Raw genomic sequence first — 20514 nt, forward strand, 5'->3', positions numbered from 1 at the left:
ATTAAACTGCGATGCTTCGCAGTCTGACCTTTAGTTCTCCGTATCTGCTGCCTCTACTCAAAAATGCCACTTGTCCCGCTGTTTCTTGGCGTTCGACTACTGCGCGCAAGTGTGTAGGAATCGAATTCCGACAGCGGCAGCCTTAAAACTCCTTTGTCTTGCGTTGCACCGCCGCGGTGGTGCAGTGGTTATGATGCCCGACTACTGTGCCGGAATACCGTAAGGGAAGGGAGAAAGGTTGCAGTGAAAGTGGAAAGAGAGAAAGAGGAGCCGTAGTGGAGGGCTACGGAGTAATTTCGACCACCTGGGGATCTTTAACGTGTGCTGACATCGCACAGCACACGACGCCTCTTCGTTTCGCCTCCATCGAAACGCAGCCGCCGAGGTCGGGTTCGAACCCGGGTACTCCGGCACAGTAGTCGGGCGTCTTACCACTGCACCACCCCGGCGGGGCGCAGGTGTTTTGGAAACTGCCACAGGCCGACAAATGCGCAAGGATGCGTTCCCTTATTTGTCAAAAGACAGCGCATTCATATATCACGTGCACACTACCGCAGTTTCGTCATGACAAATGCTTTCTTCGAGTAAGACCAAAAGGCGATGGGGGACTGCTTAGCACGTCAGATAAGTCTAGCAAATATAGTTCACGAAAGGAGCCACAAAAGGACAAATCAATAACAAGAAATAAAGCACAGGGCGAGCGATGCGTCTCTATTGTATCTATATAGTTGAGCTAAGCCTCCTTTTCAAAGCCACGAGTTCCCATCTAGGTCATTGGGCTCGTTTGAGAATCCATAACCGCGGTTCGTGTCAAGCGCATGATGTCCTGGCACGTATACCGGACTTTGACACATGGCGAGCGTACTTTTTCATAAAACACCAACTTCATAAAACACCTTTTTCATAAAACACCAACTTCGATACCGGTACCCGCAAGTAAACGGGTATCGTTTGTCTCATAGGTTCAATAGCTGTCACCTGTCAGCATGAGTCAATGTCTCACACAACCGACTATTTATTCAGCCTGAGCGGTCTGTGGAACACATACGAGGGAATGATGGTGAAGTAGAACAGAAAGCATCTCCAGAATACAATACAAAATGCAAGAAGCAACATGAACACAGATTGGAACGTTTGAATTCATTGTGTAAATTTTATCTTCCTTTTGACCAGATAGCTACTGGCCAACCAAACGACCGCATTTCCATCGTCTTTGTGTCTATACGTATGAGACTACAATTCCTTCTTTCGATCTCGTAAGCGACACGTACTGAGCTGTATGTGGCTTAATCTGTGCGAAGTGAATGTATCCATGCTGATTCGTAAAAAACAATAATATTTATTTAGTAGTGCCAGTAGTATTATATATTACCAGTTAGCACAGCAGTATTAATATCGACTCAACAGTGCTTGCACTGCACGTTGTAAGGCTTAGTCCAAATATTATGCGGAACAGCGCTTGTTGACAATAAGAACATCAATATTGATAGCGCGCTTTCCCTGCCCTCATTTCAAATATAACCGCCTTCTTGTGAGATCCGTATTAGAATAGTGGCATTACATCAGACAGCAAAGCTACGTTGTTCCAGTATAAAAATGTTTTCACAGCCAAATGAAAGTGTGCTAGCGTCATCCACGTCATCACATAGAAGCGCTGCTGCTTTCATATAATCCAGCAATACACAACGCCGTCTTAGTGATTGGTTAACAGATTATATTTTTACCGGGAAACTGCAGCCAACAAAACGTAAAGTCAACAGAGAAATTAAAAATTTGCTCTCTGGGAACAATTCCTAGCCATACGATGTGCTCGGTGTGTGCACTCTGTAGCCATGGCGCGACATCTCATTCAAATGGAGCATAAAACGGGTCCTCAGCCACAGAGGACAACGTTGACTTCGTGAAACGACGTGATAGCAGTTCACGGACCCTCTGGTCTTCGATTGCTTCGTACCAGAAGCTTTGATGCCACAGGGCTCTGCGTAGGGTCGTTGCATCAAAAGTACCTCGTAGGCGGAAGAATAGCTGCCAGCCATCCGCGAACCAGTAAGCGTCCGAGTCCCTCCAGGCCACACGGTTACCAAGATCCACATGACTCAGGCCTGCCGCAAGAGCTAGCTCTCCCGTGACACAGGATGTTTCCAAACAGAAAGGCGAAGGGGAGGTCTTAGATGCCCTCACGATGCTATGAAGGATGGGCACGGTCATGATGATGGCACGCCCCGTACAAGACTTGCGCAGCATTGGTCTTGCTGAGCCCCTTGAACTTGTCTTCTCAGGAACGGCATCTACAACGTCGTCCCGGATCAGTGGCGTCGTACTTCCAGTTTTGAAGGCTTCTTCAAGGGTGCAATGAAGTAAACGACCACGTGGATCCACGTTGTCCGTCAGGTACTGGTATAGGACGAACGGCTGGACCGTGATGTCGTCGTCAGTCTTGATAACGTATATGGCGCGGGAGCAGTGTCGGCGAATCCACTGCATCCCTAGCAGCAGCTTGTCGGGCGAAACGTCCTGTTTGTCTGTTGGGAAAAGCAGCGCGTCGCCTAGCGCATCGGCTTCTAGTCCTATCCAGGAGTTCAATACTGTGTCCTCCGGGGATTGCTTGATGAGGAACACGCCGGTCCAGTTAAAGAATAGCTTGGCTTGCTCACTCAACAGCGAATCGCGAATAGCAGCGCGCCGCTTCCATTCGTGAGGGCCGGAGTAGATGAGGAATATAGCGTGCAGGGAATACATACACTCTCGGCGCACAGCCCAGCCTCCCGTCATCTGGATGGTGTCGAAGGGAGAACTTTCTTTGAAGGCGGAATCGCTGCTGGTCTTACTTACAAGTGTTCGGATGTTTGATACCGCATCGCTGGTGCTCCAGTAAGAAGTGATAGCGGCAAGCAAAAGAAGACACGAGAAATAGCGCATCCGCGTTTGCTTGGACGCCATAGTCTTCTTCGTTGTCTTCTTATCGAAGAAGACTTGACTTTATTTTCGTCCCAGCTATAGGGAACTAGATCTGTTTCAGCCGTACACTTTGCAACCTCTGCAAGACATGCTGATGATGCGGATTGTAATGCTAATTTTCCTCTAATTATACTCCACCTTGTATATCAAGAAGTTATTTACCACTAGAGGCAGATCCCTTCATGACGCTGGGGCTCAAGTGCAGATCACGAGTCCCCGCTGACTAAATAAATATGTTTTGTCCTCCTCCTCCTCCTCTGAGCTGAAGATGAAGAACCGAGGAATAGTGCTCTTGGCAATATTGAAGAGGGAACTTCGGGGCATACCCCGAAACCCATGTTTGAGTTTCTCTAAAGGTATGGGTAATGTTCACGAAATAGAGGCCTTTCTTTGGCGATGCCACGAACTAACCTAATATGGACCATGCTGCGCGTGTGTAAGTTAATGCGTTAGTATTTAGCTAGACACTCAGAAGAGATGCGGTCACGACAGCAGAAGAGGTGGCCATCGCTCTCACGCTCACACAAAAAGTCATAAAAGTGGTCACCAGCGACTCTTAGGAAGCGATAAGCAATTCTTATTCATGCAGAGTATTGCCATCTATGGCAAGAATGATGTCGAGCGGTGAAATTGAAAATATGATCTTGATGCTTTGTTGATGGGTTGTAACAAGATGTTCAAAAAGCTTAAAAGTCCAGCTTTGGTGCCTAGTGCAGAAAAAAGGAAGGAAAGGAAAAAATTTTGCCGTTCTGCCTTATGTACACCGCCGGTCACACAATCTTAAAAACGTGGCAGAAAGATATAGCATAGGGCTAGTTTTTTCTGCACCTAAGTAACTTAAAAGTGTTTGTGCTATTTTGGAAAGGAAGGCTGAGCACCAAAAAAGAACATGAACTAACATGTGGGGTTAAGCATGGAACTAAGTATGTGCCGTGTGCTGAAGGTGTAGTCTATAAAATCCCACTGTCACGTGGACAAGTGTACATCGGGCAGATGGGGCGGTGCATTAATACATGTTTGAAAGAGCATGCAAATAACTTGGACGCCAACAAATCTACTAATTTGGTTGACCACGTCCGGGACTGCGAATCTTGTTATCCTTCACTGCACTATTGTGATATCCTCTATAAGCACCCGGCTCGTTTAATACGTGATATAATAGAGGCCCACCACATGAAGAAAAAAAAAACAAGGTTGTGCGTTAGTCAGCCATCCATCTTTCTACATGAAAGCGAGATTGCGTGCCTTCATCCTACGTAGCAACATGTGTTTTTTACTTGCGCACTTCTTCATAAGGTGGTCACTTTTCCCGTATATTGTCTTCCCTCTTTGAATAAACTTTCAGTTGTGAGTCAGCGCTCGTCTTTTGTTTCTCTGCGTTGGTGTTTGTCTTTTGCTCTGTTTTCCATTCAATATGTTCCACCAACTCGTCCGTTTGGCTATAGTGTTGATCTTGTAAATTTGGTCGCATGTACAGCAAATCTTTCAGTGTAATGATGGAGCTCATGAGCTCTCCCGAAGGCTGACTTTCCGGCCGATCTACGCGACTCCCTACGAAGATGGATAGAACCATTTATAGTGGGAGCTCACGACGCCTCATTAGATTGCTGAATTCAAAGACGTGAGTTCGAATCCCAGCCTTGGCAACCGGGTTTTGATGGAGGTGAAGTCCAAGGCGCCGTGTGCTGTGCTATGTCAGCGCATATGTTAAAGAACCCAAGGTGGTCGATATTTCCGGCGTCTTTCACTATAATGTTGTCTCCGGCCCATAGCCTCAGTCGCTTTGGGACATTAAACTCCATAAATCAAACCAAAGGTAGAAGCAAGAAATTTGGCGCATCTCAGAAAATACAAATGGTTCGCCAATTGATCATAAAGTGACACACTGAAAATATTCATTTTTATCATTTTGGAGCGCGCGGGATGCTTTCAGAACCTGACATCTTTCATCCTATAACCCGCCTACACAGTATAAGCAATTCTGCATCATCCTTGCTGTTCCTGCGCCCCGATTACGCATTTTTTTAATGCTTAGAAGTTAGCACTGTACTAGCCTCAATCGCAGATTTTGCCGGTGTCTGTCTGAAGCCTCTCATTCGCCCTCTATCTGAGTGAACTTGAATTGGAAGAAAGAGACGGTGGCGACGCGCGTCATGCGGCGTGAGGCCGTCTCCATGGCTACAATATAAACTGATCTCGTATTTCCGACAGTGCAACAACGTTGCGGTGTGCAAAGGTGTTCATATCGCAACGTGACACGAACTAGGCGATGTGTGCGTAAGAGCAAAATGAACTCGGCTCTTTCCCATCTCTTGCGCCACCGCAGTGCACCAATAAGGCGCACAGCCACCCCGTCTCGAGGCAGACAGCTAGAGAGATAGAACAGGTCGGGTCTTTGGCCTGCCGTGCTCGCGGTTTTTCTGGAACTTTTCTGACGAAGTTACGGGGTTCAAAATGAATCTGCTCAAACGTGAGTTGTTTCTTTGATATCAGTTGCGGTAATAAAAATCAAACATCGTTTTGTCGTCACCAACAGATTTCGGAATACCGCATGGCCCTGACCATGCACACGATCGACGACGGGAGTCAGTGAAGCAAACAAAAACAAAAAAAAAACAAAGAAAAAGAATAGGGCACAGGTTAGAATTCTTTGCAAGACTCGAAGAGTGAAGTGGAAGCATTATACTTACTATTCGTCCTCTGAAACCCCGCAGTAGTTGTATGCATTTGTGAAATTACTTGATTTTACTTATGTTTCGGCTGCGTTAGAGACACTTTTGCCCCGATTTCATACTAGCTACGCTTTTTCACAACGGAACTGCAACTATTTTTTTGCGACCTCATAAGCGGCTTTGTCTTTTGCGACCTTACTATAAGTTACAAGAAAAGTGAAGGAAGGAAGTGAAAGAGAAGTCCATCGAAATGTGGGAAGACTTTCTGAAGGTTTTTAATGGTGTCGCTTACCTTTTTACTTACTTGCATGCAAATGGGTAGTTACGTTTTCGGGTGCCTGTACTGCGTAGTCGTTATATTTTGTTTCAATAGTAGCGGGGTTATCATGTGGTGGAATATTGTTGCATAAACAGGAATGGAAACTTTACAAGAACGCTTGTGGCGAAGCTGTATTTCGACCCGCGTATCACATGAGCCGCATATTATGCTAAAATTGTGAAATACACATGGAAGTGATGTGTTAAGTTTAATTTTCGACCCTACAGGGATGTAGTTTTTTCGCGCTCTTGTTCCCAGGGATACAAGCATCTAAAAGCCGACGCATGGTTGCCCAATTTCTTTTTATTTTCCTGTTCACTTGCTTCCTCTCTTGCTTTGAAAAACTCTCCCATCAATCTTGCGGACAAAAAGATTTCACTGTTCGTAAAAACGCTTATATTTTATTTGCTCCCTGTACTATGCAGCGTTTGAACTGGGCTTATCCCGCCAACAGCTGCTCCTGCAAGAAGTCCATCGCGCTAATAGGAACATAAGTTAGCCCGTATAGCTATGCACACAATGTTCTTAAAAGCGTAGGTGATCGCCTGGTTGAATGCATTTGCTGGTCTGGAAACATTATAAAAAGAAACGCCACAAAAACGCTTACCTACTGCATAAAGGAGTGTACTGCAGCATTTAATATGCAGAGGGTTAATCCAGAAGCAGCACGCATTATCTCGGAAAGTTTTCCAGTCTTCTACATGCGCACCAGCATTCGCGATTGAAGGTCAAGTGCTTTCCTCATAAACACCGCCATATACTGAGAGGACCTTCAACGAGAGCGCGGGTGCAACTTTGCCCTGCGCGCTTAAGAGTCTAGAACCTGGCACGCCATATGGCCGGCCTTGTTACCGTGCTCAAAACACCTTTGTTCCATGCGTGTCTTCCGGTCTGCCGTCAGAACCGCGCACGGCAACGGGCGACCAGCGTCACGTCACTTGTGCCTTGCAGTGGACATGTCACGCAAGGCCGAACAGCCCTGTCTACGGCCTTGCAGCGCTGGCGTGTCGACCAGATCACTCTGCTGTAATGGCTAGGCTGTTAATTTATTGAAGAAGCAGTAAAATAGAAGGATAAGGCGTTGAACACAGATGCACTGGAGATCGCGCACTTGTAAGTCGATGCACGTCCTCATGCTTCAAGGCCCATCGCACTATGTCTGCAGGGTAGCCGTGTTTTAAGCTCTCAAGTAACAATTTATGCCGCATACTTCGCAAAACTATTATATTCAAACGCTCTTAGACTTCGCGCTACAAGTTTTAGGTAGATGAAGAGAGAACATGCCATCTGCTATAATGTCATGTACACACTTCCAAATTTTCAATGATATCAAGTGTCGCGTCGCGAAACGTAACATATATAATGCGTCCCTCGGCTACATATCTTGCTAATTCATGCTGTAATTAACCACACGACACAGACACAGAGGTCCCTGTTTTTCTAATCGTATGCTACTTGTCTGATTGAGTCAGAAATGAACCAATATTCCCACCGTCTATTGCAATCTAAAGGCAAACAAGCAACATACATCGCAATTATTCTTGAGGTGCATGTGCCCTAAAATGACTTTCCAAATTGAATTCGCTGACATTCCCAGTTTTCGACCGATCTTTCACCCAAATGAAACGAAATCGATGACAAGTACTGCTGCATATGCTGGTTGAGTTGGCTCTTTGTCGCAGAAAAGAACGGTGATTTTTAGTTAGTTTTGACGGAATCAAGAAAACTTCTCATCGTAGCATGTTATATAGGAAAGGGACTATTCATTACTACGTACGCCATGCGTTGAATTTTTGTACGAATGAGGAACCTGCAAAGCTAAGAGAAGCATTTTACATGTTGCAGTTAGAGAGGCAACATTTGATAGTGCTAAAAAATTGGGCTGGTGTACACCATGCGAACTTCCACTATTCTTCACAATACACAATCTTGACATGTTGAACATGAAGCGGCTGGATAGTTAGCATAGGGCCCAGTCATCTATTTATGTTTATCTCTGACCCCTGGTGTGAATGTGAGACATGCCACGTGATGATGTTTGTGGCGAAAGAAAGCGCAAATAAAGTTTTTTTTTTTTACGTATCTACCATTAGAGCTGTACATAACGGTTTTTTTCTAAGCCAGTTTCGGTTCAGGTAGAAATGCTTCTGGCGCAAAGTTCAGCACTTTGAGAATGCGACGCCCTAGAGGAGCCAGTTCTCTTGACTCGATGCGTGTGGATTCTAAAGAGTGTGAGTACCGCGAGGTCATGTGCGTGTCATCAATATATTTTATCATTTCGTACATGTAATATTCCACGAACATTGCTTTCTCAGATTGTCTCCATTTTGTAACATGTGGTTTGTTCCGAGCAAGATCTATAAGGTCTTTAACATGGTGACCATTTGGACTAGTTGGTGCGAATCTAACATATTGAACCAGCAAAAGACACAGAAACACAAGAAAATAATTACACGGGAAGCTCTGTCCCGTGTACTTCTTATGTTGTGTTTCTGTATCTTTCGCTGGTTCAGTATGCTACAAGATTTGTCATGTTAACTTTTTGCTTTTCGAGATTTAAAAAATAAACTATAGCAGGAATGCATCCTATAAGTGTGTCTACCTAATTCAATACCAAACGGTAGGCTCTGACTTCTGCTTTGATTTCATGCCCTTAGGCTTGACATTGTTACCTTCACGTATGCACAACTCGGGTTTGTTTCGGCCAAAACAATACTTTCGCGCCACTTTTGCATCTGTGTACAGAACGACCGAGGCCGGTTAATATTGTTCACGTCTACAATAAAGATATAACGGCGGAAACAAAAGGGCCCGCCACGGCAAAGCATGTAGGGACTCCAGTCCACCCACTATGTGCTTCCCTCAGCTCGGGAACATTGTTATAGTTAAACTGCACAAGCCCATAATATGGGTTCATCCTCTGCCCTGCTGCAAGCCCATGTTGCGGCACACAGTCAAAAGGACTCGTAAACTGTAACTCGTTCGCGGCAGTTCACACAAGAATCCCAAACGCTTCTAGAGAGCTAACACAAACATGAAACAATGATCGATGAATTCGTGCGCAACATTCGATGTCGATGGCATTGCACTGCTCCGGCGTCACGTAACAGGTTGTTCAATGCAATTTTGTGCAGCGCTGTAGTGGCTAGAGGACACAGTCAGTGTTCCTTGCATTTCACATGGGGTCCGACACGGACCGGTCATAGCGTATGCATGGCCTGAGCCTCTTTTCGCTGCCTTGGACGCCTTGAGGTACATTGTCCTCGGATGTCGTCCTGCTGGGGAGGATGCTGAACTGCACCATGGGCGTCTCCAGGAGTGGCTCAAGGAGAAGGTGTTTCCCAACCAGGGGCCTGTATGTGGTGTCGATGGCAGCGGACATTCCAGAGCCCACGCTATGCATCGACTGGGTGCTTGTGGTGCGGGACAGGTCCTGCGGAAAGCGGATGGTGAGCAGTCAGCGTGCGTCTAAGCGCGGTGTTCCTATGGTAACTGATAAGCGCAAACACTAGACAGTCCACGAAGAAGCACAAGCACACGTACAAGTGGATTGTCTTGCGTTTGTTCTCATCAGATACCACACGAACATCGTACCAACTATACCCCAACCGAAATTTTTGTTGAAGTCATATGAATAAAGGTTTTTGTGGAAGGACGAATTTGGCAATGTACACTGTCTCACTGTCGAGACTGTCGCATGTAGTTGAAGACACACACATGTCAAGTCCCCCCTCCACCCCCCCCCCCCACACACACACGCACAAACACACACATAACCCGGTGGCTATTGATACCTACCGAGCAAAAATGAATGAATATAGCTCTAACTGTAAGTGTACAATACAATAGTTTCTTACAGAATGCTTACCGTAATGAAAGTAGCCAAATGAGTAGGAATTCGCTATCTCAACGTGCTTCAGGCCGCGCATTGTGCGCATAGCTAGAACAGAGGCTCTGTGGTCCTAGGCATTCTTCGGTGTGTATTTGGGGTATCCGCAAATTGCTGCTTATTAGGCAACGTTAGACTGCACCAAGCTTATCCAAGAAGATGCAACTAAATGCCGCGCGGGTGACTTTGAAAGGCTGTGACATTGAGCATCTGTTTGTTGGGAAGGAGCAGAATTTTTGTTGCGGTCTTAAGTACGGTGATATTTACAGGTACCGGAAGTGCGTTCTGGAAGATTAACGACTTAGTTTTAAATTAATGAGCTAGTTCATGAAATATGCAAACTTGTAACGCCATATGCCTGCGTTGTGTGCCATTTTGTGCCAATATAACGTTTGGAAAATACTACACAAGCATAGTTTTCGCCAACAAATTTAGTGACTCTATTAAAATGTAATGAGTGCAAAATAGCCAGTGGCATTTGCATACTTACATCAGGTCCGACCTGAGCGCGTTTTCTGATGTATGCCACCAAAGCAAATATCAGGACCACCACAGTGACGCCAGCTGCGATGGTGACGAAGATTGCCAGGGTCTTGGACACTGCATTCGCGTTGTCAAGCAAACCTTCAGTAAAAACGTTTTTAAGACAAAAAACGTACAATCAACTGTCTTTCAAAAATTGTCAAAGTTTCAAAACACTTTCTCATTATCCTCTGCTGGGCATTCGGGCTGTCACATGTTTCGTTGTTAATTTGATATTTCAAAGGCACAAGAGAATAGCACTTCAAAAAAGACCAACCGCAGTTGCCTGATGCATATACATTGTAGGTCAAATAATGCTGTGATCAGTGTGAAGTGCTAGGCAGACGTAGGAAAAGAGCTTCTCATGTATGTGGAATAATTAATGGTATTCGCATGACACTCCTATGTTCTTCCGATGCTGGACGCTCTGATGTACGCCACACAGAACGCGCAGCGTATACACTTTCGTGACTCCGTTGATTAAGCGAAAAAGGCGCGTGAGCACGTTCGACAATCAAAGCATGGTCACTAGCAGAATGGCTTCCGCGCAGAAAACGGGGGATACAAGCTTCTTTATGACTTATGAACTTTCAAGTAGCTGATTGCCAGGGTTTTGTAACAGCATTTTTTTTCGAAACATAATCGAATATGAATTGACTAGCTCTGCTACCGAATCAAAAATGAATAATGCAGTGAAAAACCTAATCGAATAGCGAGAGAACCAAACCGAATCGAATACGAATAGATAATGCTGTTGGTTAGTTGCTACTTGTTTCAATATATTGCAAAATGAATATTCACGCCTAACTGATACTGGCGATATTGGCGGTGCTTTCAGTCTCGAAATAAAGCTGTACTTTTCGAAAGACGTAGCACTAAGTTCACTAACACGCAACACGAAGACAGCTATTACCCGCGACCATCATGTTGTACGCATAGGAAGATTGCCTTGTCTTTTATGAACCTGACCACTTTATCGGTATGCTGTCACATTGCACCGCCGTTGTTTTTTTATTGCGTCTCACATCACGCCTACATTAGTTCAGGTATTCCCCAGTAAAGTAGCTAGGAGTCACCATAACCTTAACATTGCAGCCTTACTTCGCTCGCACTATAATTTTATTACAGTTTATTCCCTTGCGCTATAGGACACTGCGACTAAATCTCTTAAACAATTAGGCTATCTGCCATTAGACTGCTTCCTGTTACAAATTAATTCCACCTGATTTTATGTAATTTTATTGGTCTTATAGTGTATTGCTAAATTCACTTTTTGGTACTGTATCCTTGAGTTGCTTTTGTACTATTCTCAGTTACTTTTTGTCCTTGGTACAAAGTTTACTATAGATTTGTTTAACCCACTCTTTTAATTACCCCATAAAGGGGCCGCATTGTGCATCAATAAATAAATAAACAAATAAAATACATTTTGATACAGATGACAGCATTAAACAAACTATAGCCAATGTAGCTTCACGAGACGGGCGACACATTTAGCTGTGGCTGCCCATACCGAGATGGGAAACGGAGTTCCATAAAACGGCTTGAACCATGTCGCGTCGTTAAGTGCTGAAGAGCTTGTATGTATGAGAAAATATGAAATTTGCCCCACGGGCGGACCACATCAGTGCGCAGCTCCGTTTTCTTTCTTTCTAGCATAAACCCATCGCGGCTAAACAACAACTGCGTGCCCCATTCGAAGTTCGGGACCATAATTCGAAAACTGTTAGAAAATAGGAAGAATTCGGTGTTTTTGAAATGATTTTGATGATGCGCTGTTTTATTCGTGCAGCGAATCGAATAGAGGGATATTTGATTCGTTGTTCGGACAAATTTTGAACATTTGCACACACCTACTTATTGCGCTAATATGAAGCATCAACAGAGAGATCCAGACACGGTGACTTACTGCAGTTTTCGTCGCTAAGGTCTCCGCAGTTGTTCTCGTTATTGCAGGTCAGCTCACGCCAGATGCAAAACTTGTTACCGCACTGGTACTCCCCTTGGTAGCAGCCGTCGAAGTGGAGGCCTACGCGCGTCCAAAAGGAATATGTAAACTTCGAGTACAAACACCAGAACAACACAAATCCGACTCATCACTTTATGGCTAAATTCGTACAGAAACCTGCGAAGAATATCAGTAACGCGTACACTGAGTAAATGTGAAGTTCTTGCAGTTGAATTTGAGATCATGTTGTTTTATGTGGTAACATTGATTGTAAATAAATAAATGGTTTAAGGAGGAAGACAAAACTTTAATGAGTTTAAGAAAGCAGATACTCTTAGCAGCAACTTGAACTACACGACAGAAACAGTGAATGAAAGTATATGATTGCGTTCAAAATTATGGGGGACACTTAAACTCCGCTGTTAAGAGCGCGGTAGCGACCAGCTCACAGTTAAAGCTCGGCTGTAACCAAGTCGTATGAACGTGCCTGCGTGACCTATACACGGGTAACGTGAACACAAGGGTCCTGGCCGGCTGATTTTGATATCAACCTTCCATGTGAAAGGAGAGGCTCGAGTTGGCAGCTCCTGCCAAACGTATCGTCAGGCAACCTTATCTCCAGTTAGTGTTCGACCATGTCAGCTGCCAGCTACCACCTGTTTTCGCCATACTCGTGAGTTTTCGCTCACAACACCAACATCCACAGCGACGCTGACCCCAGGTGTTGGGAAGAACGGGGCCTTTGGAGTGAAACCGTTAATATTCTAGAGGTGGCCGCTGCTGTTGAATGCCTTTACTGTCCAGATGAAACCAACGAATTTATTCACACAAAGGGGAACCCGTAAAAACTTCTACGTCATTCAACAGTGACCACTCTTTCTAGCGATCTAATATTGAATGCAATTACCAACTAACATTGTTTCGCCTAAAACAATAGGCATTCGTTTACAAGCTGCACAGTTTCTTGAACAATGACATTCAAAGCATTGCATTAATTTTTGCTCCATGCTTGGTTTTCAAAGATATCAAAATATGTTTACCAAAATTTTAAGTTCGAATTCAAATCCATTTATTTCTGCCTTGTAAAGTTACGGTGAAGGCACAGAAAAAGCTATCAGATATACAGCTTGACAAAGCCGCAGCCCCTTTCACTTAGCAGCAGCTATAAAACAAAGGCAATCACACGGAGTAGTGAATAAATATACAATTGTGAACAGGTGAATGATCCCAGAGTCTCCTTTATGCAATCTCTGCAAGCGCTTTACATGCGTTTTTTTTTTTGTAACGGACAAACTAAAAAACAAGTATATTGATCGAACTAATTCTGATGTGATTTTAGGCAGCGACTGCAGGGGGATTTTACCTTTCGCTTTTGCGACTAATGTGTTGCCCTTTGGCTGGCACAGCATACTTCTGATGATGAGTTTTTAGCTGTCACAACTCTTTCATGAAATTAATTCCAGTAATTGTACTTTTGCTTTTCTTAATATCATTTCCATGGAGATAGTGCAGCGTATTGGTGACGAGAGGCTTGTAGCTTTTGCAATACGGCACAGCTTTCTTAGACATCAGTTTGAACGGTGAGGCATCTATGGAGTATTATTGATATTGTTACGAACATACAGAAGGGATTGGTTTAACCTTAAAATATCTAGCAAAAACTTGCTTTTAAAACTTGTCCTTCACACTCACCGAACACTTAGGTCTACCATAGAAAAACTTACAAGGTGCGTTTCTGACGATAACGATGAGGGGGCTGTGAAATATTGCGGGATGCATTGATGGACGTTTTTATGAGAAGCGGCTACTCTTCCGATGGCCACCTGGCGGCAGGTGTTTAGATACATGGCGGACAATGTTCGCCTTCTTGTAGCCCCCAAGTATATCTCAGGAATAAATAAATATCCTTCACAAGTAGAGATGAAGCTGTGTGGCCGACATACTCACTCTGTCTGTACGAGGTGATGACGATCTCGAAGGCCTTTCGCTCGTAATTCCAGTCATGTCGCGAGGTAAGAAGCTGCACCAGCATCTGCGGGCTGCTCACCCAGTGGGCCTCTTTGCCGCGGGGGTCGTCCACGTTGCGGCAGAAGCGCCGCGCGTCCCGCCGATCGGCCCAAACCTGCGCTAGACCACGACACACTGTGTACTGGGCTCCCTTCCACCGAGGGGTTGGCTGAAATGGAGGGTTCATGCAGCTCATCACAGCATGCTAGCTAACGCTTCATCGCAGTGGATTCGTAGCACCTGCGACAAATGACGTCATGACATCATTTGCGGCTACAGCGGTTGACTACCATGTTCCGACGAGGAGGTGGGAGCGCGCGCTACCATCGTAACTGTTTGAAACGCGATGCCATCTGATGAGTGCACCACCTAGCTCCATAGCGACGAAGCATTCTAGTCGGACGCAACACAAGTGTACAGGGAAGCGTCACCCAGATTCGGGCCCGATGCTAGGGATTACACCTCGACAGAACTTGAAACTAAAATTTTTAGAAGCTGAATTCTTTTGCCGATAAGTGATACTGAAGCCGCGCACATTGGACCATTAAAGCAAACTGCTTGAACATTTCAGTCAGGGTGAACGAAGGCGAAATTAACAGAGTTGTCCCATTGGCCAAAAAATGCCACACAGACAGACTTGGGCTATATATTTCTTGTGGAATGGAGGGTGGGAGCAATCTAGGCTTTGATGTGGAGACGCGGCGGGCAGTAGCTGGTGATTCCAGAGGTTACCAAGAAGCTCTTCGAGAAGTTCGCTGAGAACTTTGATTTGTTTTTTGTGCGCACTAACCGAATCTGCAACGGTACTGCTATGCCGATATATCATACCATGTGCTTGTTTTGGAAATATTCAGGCGACCCAATTTGCTTCGGCGCCATTCAGAGTCAGTTGCTTTGTGTAGCCAGAACTCAAAACGTCTTCATGTTATGGAGAAATATCGTCATCAGCATTTCATGGCTTAGAACATAATTCTGGGATGTTACACCAGCCCAACTAAGTGGCCCACCAGCAGATTCGGTCCTGCACATATTTGGTGATAGGTTCTATTCTTGCAGGACCGACAAACTACAACTTGTCGTAGAGTATCTCCAAGTTCCCTGGTTCACACGGGTGGCCACACTTTACCAAGAGATGCAGGCTCTCCCCTGGCATAGGGATCGGCTTCCCTGAGCATAAAGCTTAGAAAGAGGATCTTAGACTTTACCTCGTGCAGGTGAAAAAGATAAGCCAGACATGGCGCTTTTAAGCAAGCTTCCTATAAGCTATAGAAATGAATTCATCATCAGTACCTCCAAATAGGAGAGGCAGGTCATGGGCAGGTCCAGGAAGGAGATGCTGTACAGCAGGCTCCGGTCTACCCTGGTCGTCACGTTCACAGTGCAATTGAAGTCGTGGTCGATGTTGTGCTTGGCGGCCCGCAGAACCACCGCAGATTCTAATCCAGCCACGCCCACCGTGATGGCAGCAGTGTGTGAGGACCCGCACAGGTCATCCATATAGTCTGCGTGAAGACATCATTTCAGGGGCGAATGATCTCTTTAACCCAGCGAGCAAATGATATGTCTGTACGCTAAGTAGGCTAATCAAATGAGCAAAATTTCACCCTGTTTCATGTTGGCCAAAACCAAATCTGCTGTCAGTAATGCCACAAGCACTGCCATTTGCTACAAGCTATATATGTATCTCAAGAGCTTTCCTTGATTCATGCGAGAAAGTTGGTATGCTTTTTTCGTGCGTTGCGTGCCGCAAGTGACTGGACTGGATTTTTTAATGTAGAATAACAACTTCATGACATCTAAATGGCTCATCATGCCCTGCGTCGTCAAAGTGTCAGGCGTCGCCAAATCGGCCTTCGGCAATAGTATGGGAGGGTGGAGTCAGAATCCAGCCTACCAGAACCATGCATTGTCTCCGGAGATATACGACACGCTGCCCGTAGGAAACGAAGGCATCTTCTTATAGTTTGGTTAAAGCATGTCGTTATATCTATGTCTCTTCTGGTAGCTTTGGCAGCTCACATCACGGTATTTTTCACGTGCGCACATTTAACAGGTAATGGCTTGAAGACAGCGACAACGTGAAGTACAGTGTCGATCACACTTAGCGGGAACGCGGCTCTACGTGGCTGCGCACATGCGGAGCGCCATTGCATCCAAACGGTAGCAAAGTGATACAGAGTGGCGCACGACACGAAACATCGCATTGATGTACATCTCGTGGGCCAATGTAGATTGATTCGTGGCTGTACTAGATGAAATGATACTCCGCATGCGCGTGGCCACGCTGAGCTATGTTCCCGCTAAGTGTAATTAACACTGTACATCTACCATTTACCAAGATAAGCTACAATAAAGTAGTACTTTCGCGCGTTATACTATAGTTTTAGCCACATTAAACATAAGGAATTTATTTTTCTTTTCTTTATTAGAGAGACAAAAATGTGATTCTATCTTATCAGCACTCTTGTGACCTTGTTGCGTCAAAAATATACTTAACACGGGCGTAAAAGAAACAAATCATACAAACGGTCTTAACATGTGAAAACAGCCCTTAGTAATCTCACGCGTGCGTGAGGAATTACGGAAATAATGAAAATGATTACATTTTAAACCCATGTATAAACACTGACACCCATTATGTCGTGGTTACGCCATACGCGATCAGGTATGCTAGGTTCTCTCTTCGGTTTCATTATCGAGTCACACATACTCATCAGCATACAGTCGCGATCTACCACATTGTGCTAAGGACCATCCAGCGTAGTTATGAAGCTAAGCTCTAACTAGTTGCACAAATATTCCTGCGTGGCCGGAGGCAGCCTGTCTGACTCAGCAGGATCCAAGGGTCCCGATGGGTCACATTTCAATCTCGAAAATGCTACCCAAGTTAGCGGCTACTGCCAATTCGGCAATGTCACGTGATCTGGTGACGTCACATAAACTTCCGGCCAATCAACTACCGACCATGTCGCCTTCCGACTGCCACCTGCAAGAGGCATGCTTGTAAGGAGGACTGAACAAAGAAACAAACATAGGAGAAATGCGGCGGGTGGATAGTGCCAGGGCATTAAATACATTACTTTTATTCTGAAAACAAAACAAAAAGCAAAAAGGGGGAACTATAACATGACCATAAATATTCAAAATATAAATATGCTTAGCATGTATGTATATTTGACTACAACGGGAGCTGTCATTACGGCTCATGCATTAGTATAGAGACTACATCATTTTATCCCTCAACTGCATTATATATATATAGTTATTCTTCCAGGGACGACTATGTTAGAACATTATGTTCTATGGAAGCATCATAAGAAATTAGAAATGTGCTATGTGGTAGAATTAAAAACCCGCTTGATTAAAAATAATGCTCTCTAACTTTGTCGGATAAACCGCAATTATAACGACCGAATGTCGCGTCAATGCAGATGACCATATGTTAAAAGCCAGAAAGACGTTTCGCAGTCTTTTCAGCATTGCGCGCGCGTTGAAGTTTGCTCATTTACTCGCCTGCCTCTTGTGGTGTCCTTAATTTGCCTGGTGCATAAAAACAAACGAAATGTTAAAATCATGTAAAAAGACAAGTTAACAAGTTTCCTTTCCCTTTTCATAGTGCGTAGTAGCAAGTTAGGGTCACGTTACCGAAGGCCGACCTCTACTCTTTTGTGCTCAATAAACTTTATTTCTTAAGAAAATCCCCTAGTGACGTGTGTTCCCATCGGAAGGGTTGTATAAGAATCGGTTGTCACAATTATCCCCTTGCATAGCGTTCAGCAGATGCGTGTGGCTTCCTCGCAAGCCTCGACCACGATCGTAGTAACACACGTACACTCAGCAGTTCACTTCGTCTTGAGCCAACCAACCGTGACTTCAACACTCTTTTTTTTTTCGACATACGCACGCGCACACCGGTTTCACAAGCCTTGAGTTTACCTTGGTACAGCGTAGCGGTGTGGGTCAGCAGCTGCTGCGTGACATATCCGACTCGTACTCTCGGCTACATTTTACGTTGAGTCGTCGTCTTTCGCGGAGCCCATATACGTTGCACATTTCGTGGTATATGCAGCTCACTTTTTATCTCTCTCTCTCTTCACTATTCTCAGTCATGTTCTCTTAATTTCATGGTTTACTTACAGTAAATAACCGAAGTTCGGCGTACGCACAATTCATTCCTATCCGCACCCAGATGTTATTTTGATTTTGTTTTGTTTTGCCCATCTTGCATTTTGTTAAAAAACCCGTAAATCTTTATAAGAATTTGTCCAAAAGCCGAGTAAATGATCATGCCATCATTCGAGTCCATAGGATATTGGTGGCTTAGAACTGCCCAGAAAAAGAAAGAGAGTCCGATTCTTGTAGAATAAAAATGATATTTAATTGATAGTTTGCTGTGTGTGGCACAGAAGCTTTCTTACATGCAAGTTTCACTGAATGATGGCGTTGTCAGCAGACGATGAACGTAAGCAAGTAAACCAATCAAATTTCTATACACCGGATAAGGGTTTAAAAATCGATTTAAATACAAATGTTGCCCTAATACTGCCTTTCCGAAATACATTTTGCCACTGCAATCATCTTCGCAGACGCCCACATGTGAGGTCACAAATCGTTCGCATGACTTTTAGTCGACCTTCTTCACTGTTTCAAATGCGAATACTGAGTAATTTTCGGCTGGTATAATAACACTAGCTTTCTATTCACCGATGTTTAATATACGTGAAATTTCACTACACAGCAACCTAGACTCTTTTGCATAAACATAAAGTTCGGACGAACATTGCTGTACGGGGGTGGTAACAAATTGTTTCGTGCATCCTGTTTCTCTCTGTGCCGTTTTCTCATATAACATAACCCATGACGTCATGTGAAGCCAACGCGCCTGCCCCACTGCGGATTAAGACTGTAGGTTAAGGTCTAAAGAAGATTGGCTATAATACACAATTTGTTCAGGGAGTAATCGACCCACAGAACAAAATGAGCTTTCAAAATATGAGCGAGGTGTTTCACTTACGGTAATGTAACGGTAGAGCTGGCCTAATGGTTAATGCATATAATTTCGTTGCCTTTCAGCGACAGACGTGAACCTATAACTTGGTGGCAACATAAGAACTAGAGTTCACAGCCGTCAGGTTAGGCAGGAAAAGAAACACCGCTCGGAAAAAAACACTCATCTCCACCGGAAACCGACATCGCGGAGCTGTCAGCTTCTCACGATTATGCCTTCACGCTAAAAGCTGAGACGACACGACAGTTCAGAAAACGTAACTAGGTCAGCCACCTATGCCACGCTTTTGCTGAGTGTAAAAAGAGACGCCCAAGTCGTCGCGGCTACTCACAAACGGTAGACTTGGTCGGTCGCTCGGTGTTCACTCCAGTAAAGGCAGAGGTAATTACCAAAACTGCTATACACAAGCAGACGTCCGGACAACGGGAGAACGACGTCGCCATGTTTTGCTATTATCGTGTGCCGTAAGTGGATGTCGCCTCCTGGACAGCGTCAGAGCAAAGACGCACTATCTCTCCTCGAACTCGGTGAAGGCCCCTCCACGGCTGCCACGAACCGATAAGGACGGTATACTCCCGTCCTCCACGCTCACGTGCGTAACACTCCTTCTCCTTTGGAGTGTGCTGCGATTTCTTCTTACCTCTTGCGTTGTTGTGAGGTAAGACTGTTGAGGGGGACACTGAGGGAAATGAACGGAGACTTATTGACGCAGAGATTCTCCCGATGTGTTTTATTTTACTCTTTTTCTTTCTTTTGTCGACCGCGGTCGAAGCAGAGGACGTTGTACAAAGGTTACGTGACTATCGAAATCATCCGTGAGGAGCTGTGGCCGACTTCCAGTGGCAACAGTGCTGATCAAAATAACACCATTGCCAGTGGTGACTATACAACCGAGTTTTATTTCTGAGAATAATGGAGTATTATTAAGTAGTAATGGGATGGTTGATGATTTGAACGACAAAAACACGCGCTATCTGCTTCTTGCATCCACTGACACTTCAACCACGTCACTGATGGCAAAGGAAGACTGGTGTAGAAGGTAGATTGAATGAAAGAATGTAGGGGGGGGGGGGGCTGTATGTATGGTGGTTTGTATTCGGCTGTGGTGTGGAAGACTGCGCCATTTTAAACCACTTTGTTTACAAAGAACGACTTCCATATCCAGGCATATAATGCCAAGAATCAGTTTTT

At 44.8% G+C, this 20514-nt stretch overlaps 1 protein-coding gene across 1 annotated transcript; it reads right to left on the reverse strand.

The window, feature by feature from the left end:
- Positions 1-6986: 6986 nt before the first annotated feature.
- On the reverse strand, positions 6987-19796 carry LOC146173483 (uncharacterized). Its single transcript, XM_084583386.1, has 6 exons — positions 19655-19796; positions 15606-15817; positions 14256-14430; positions 12270-12389; positions 10329-10438; positions 6987-9382 (listed from the first exon to the last, which is right to left on the reverse strand). The coding sequence occupies exons 1-6, from the start codon at positions 19764-19766 to the stop codon at positions 9125-9127; spliced, it is 987 nt and encodes a 328-aa protein (XP_084439512.1). The 5' UTR covers positions 19767-19796; the 3' UTR covers positions 6987-9124.
- Between the last annotated feature and the right edge of the window lie 718 nt (positions 19797-20514).

The sequence above is a fragment of the Amblyomma maculatum genome, chromosome 11 (assembly GCF_055883805.1).
Source record: "Amblyomma maculatum isolate TAMU_Amacu chromosome 11, ASM5588380v1, whole genome shotgun sequence".
Classification (NCBI taxonomy): Eukaryota; Metazoa; Arthropoda; class Arachnida; order Ixodida; family Ixodidae; genus Amblyomma; species Amblyomma maculatum.

Coding starts and splice junctions, on each gene's coding strand:
- LOC146173483 (XM_084583386.1), bottom strand. CDS start 19,766: ATGGCGACGTCGTTCTCCCGTTGTCCGGACGTCTGCTTGTGTATAGCA. Junction 15,818..19,654: donor ACCGACCAAGTCTACCGTTT/GTGAGTAGCCGC, acceptor GTCTTCACGCAG/ACTATATGGATGACCTGTGC. Junction 12,390..14,255: donor CATCACCTCGTACAGACAGA/GTGAGTATGTCG, acceptor GGACGCGCGTAG/GCCTCCACTTCGACGGCTGC.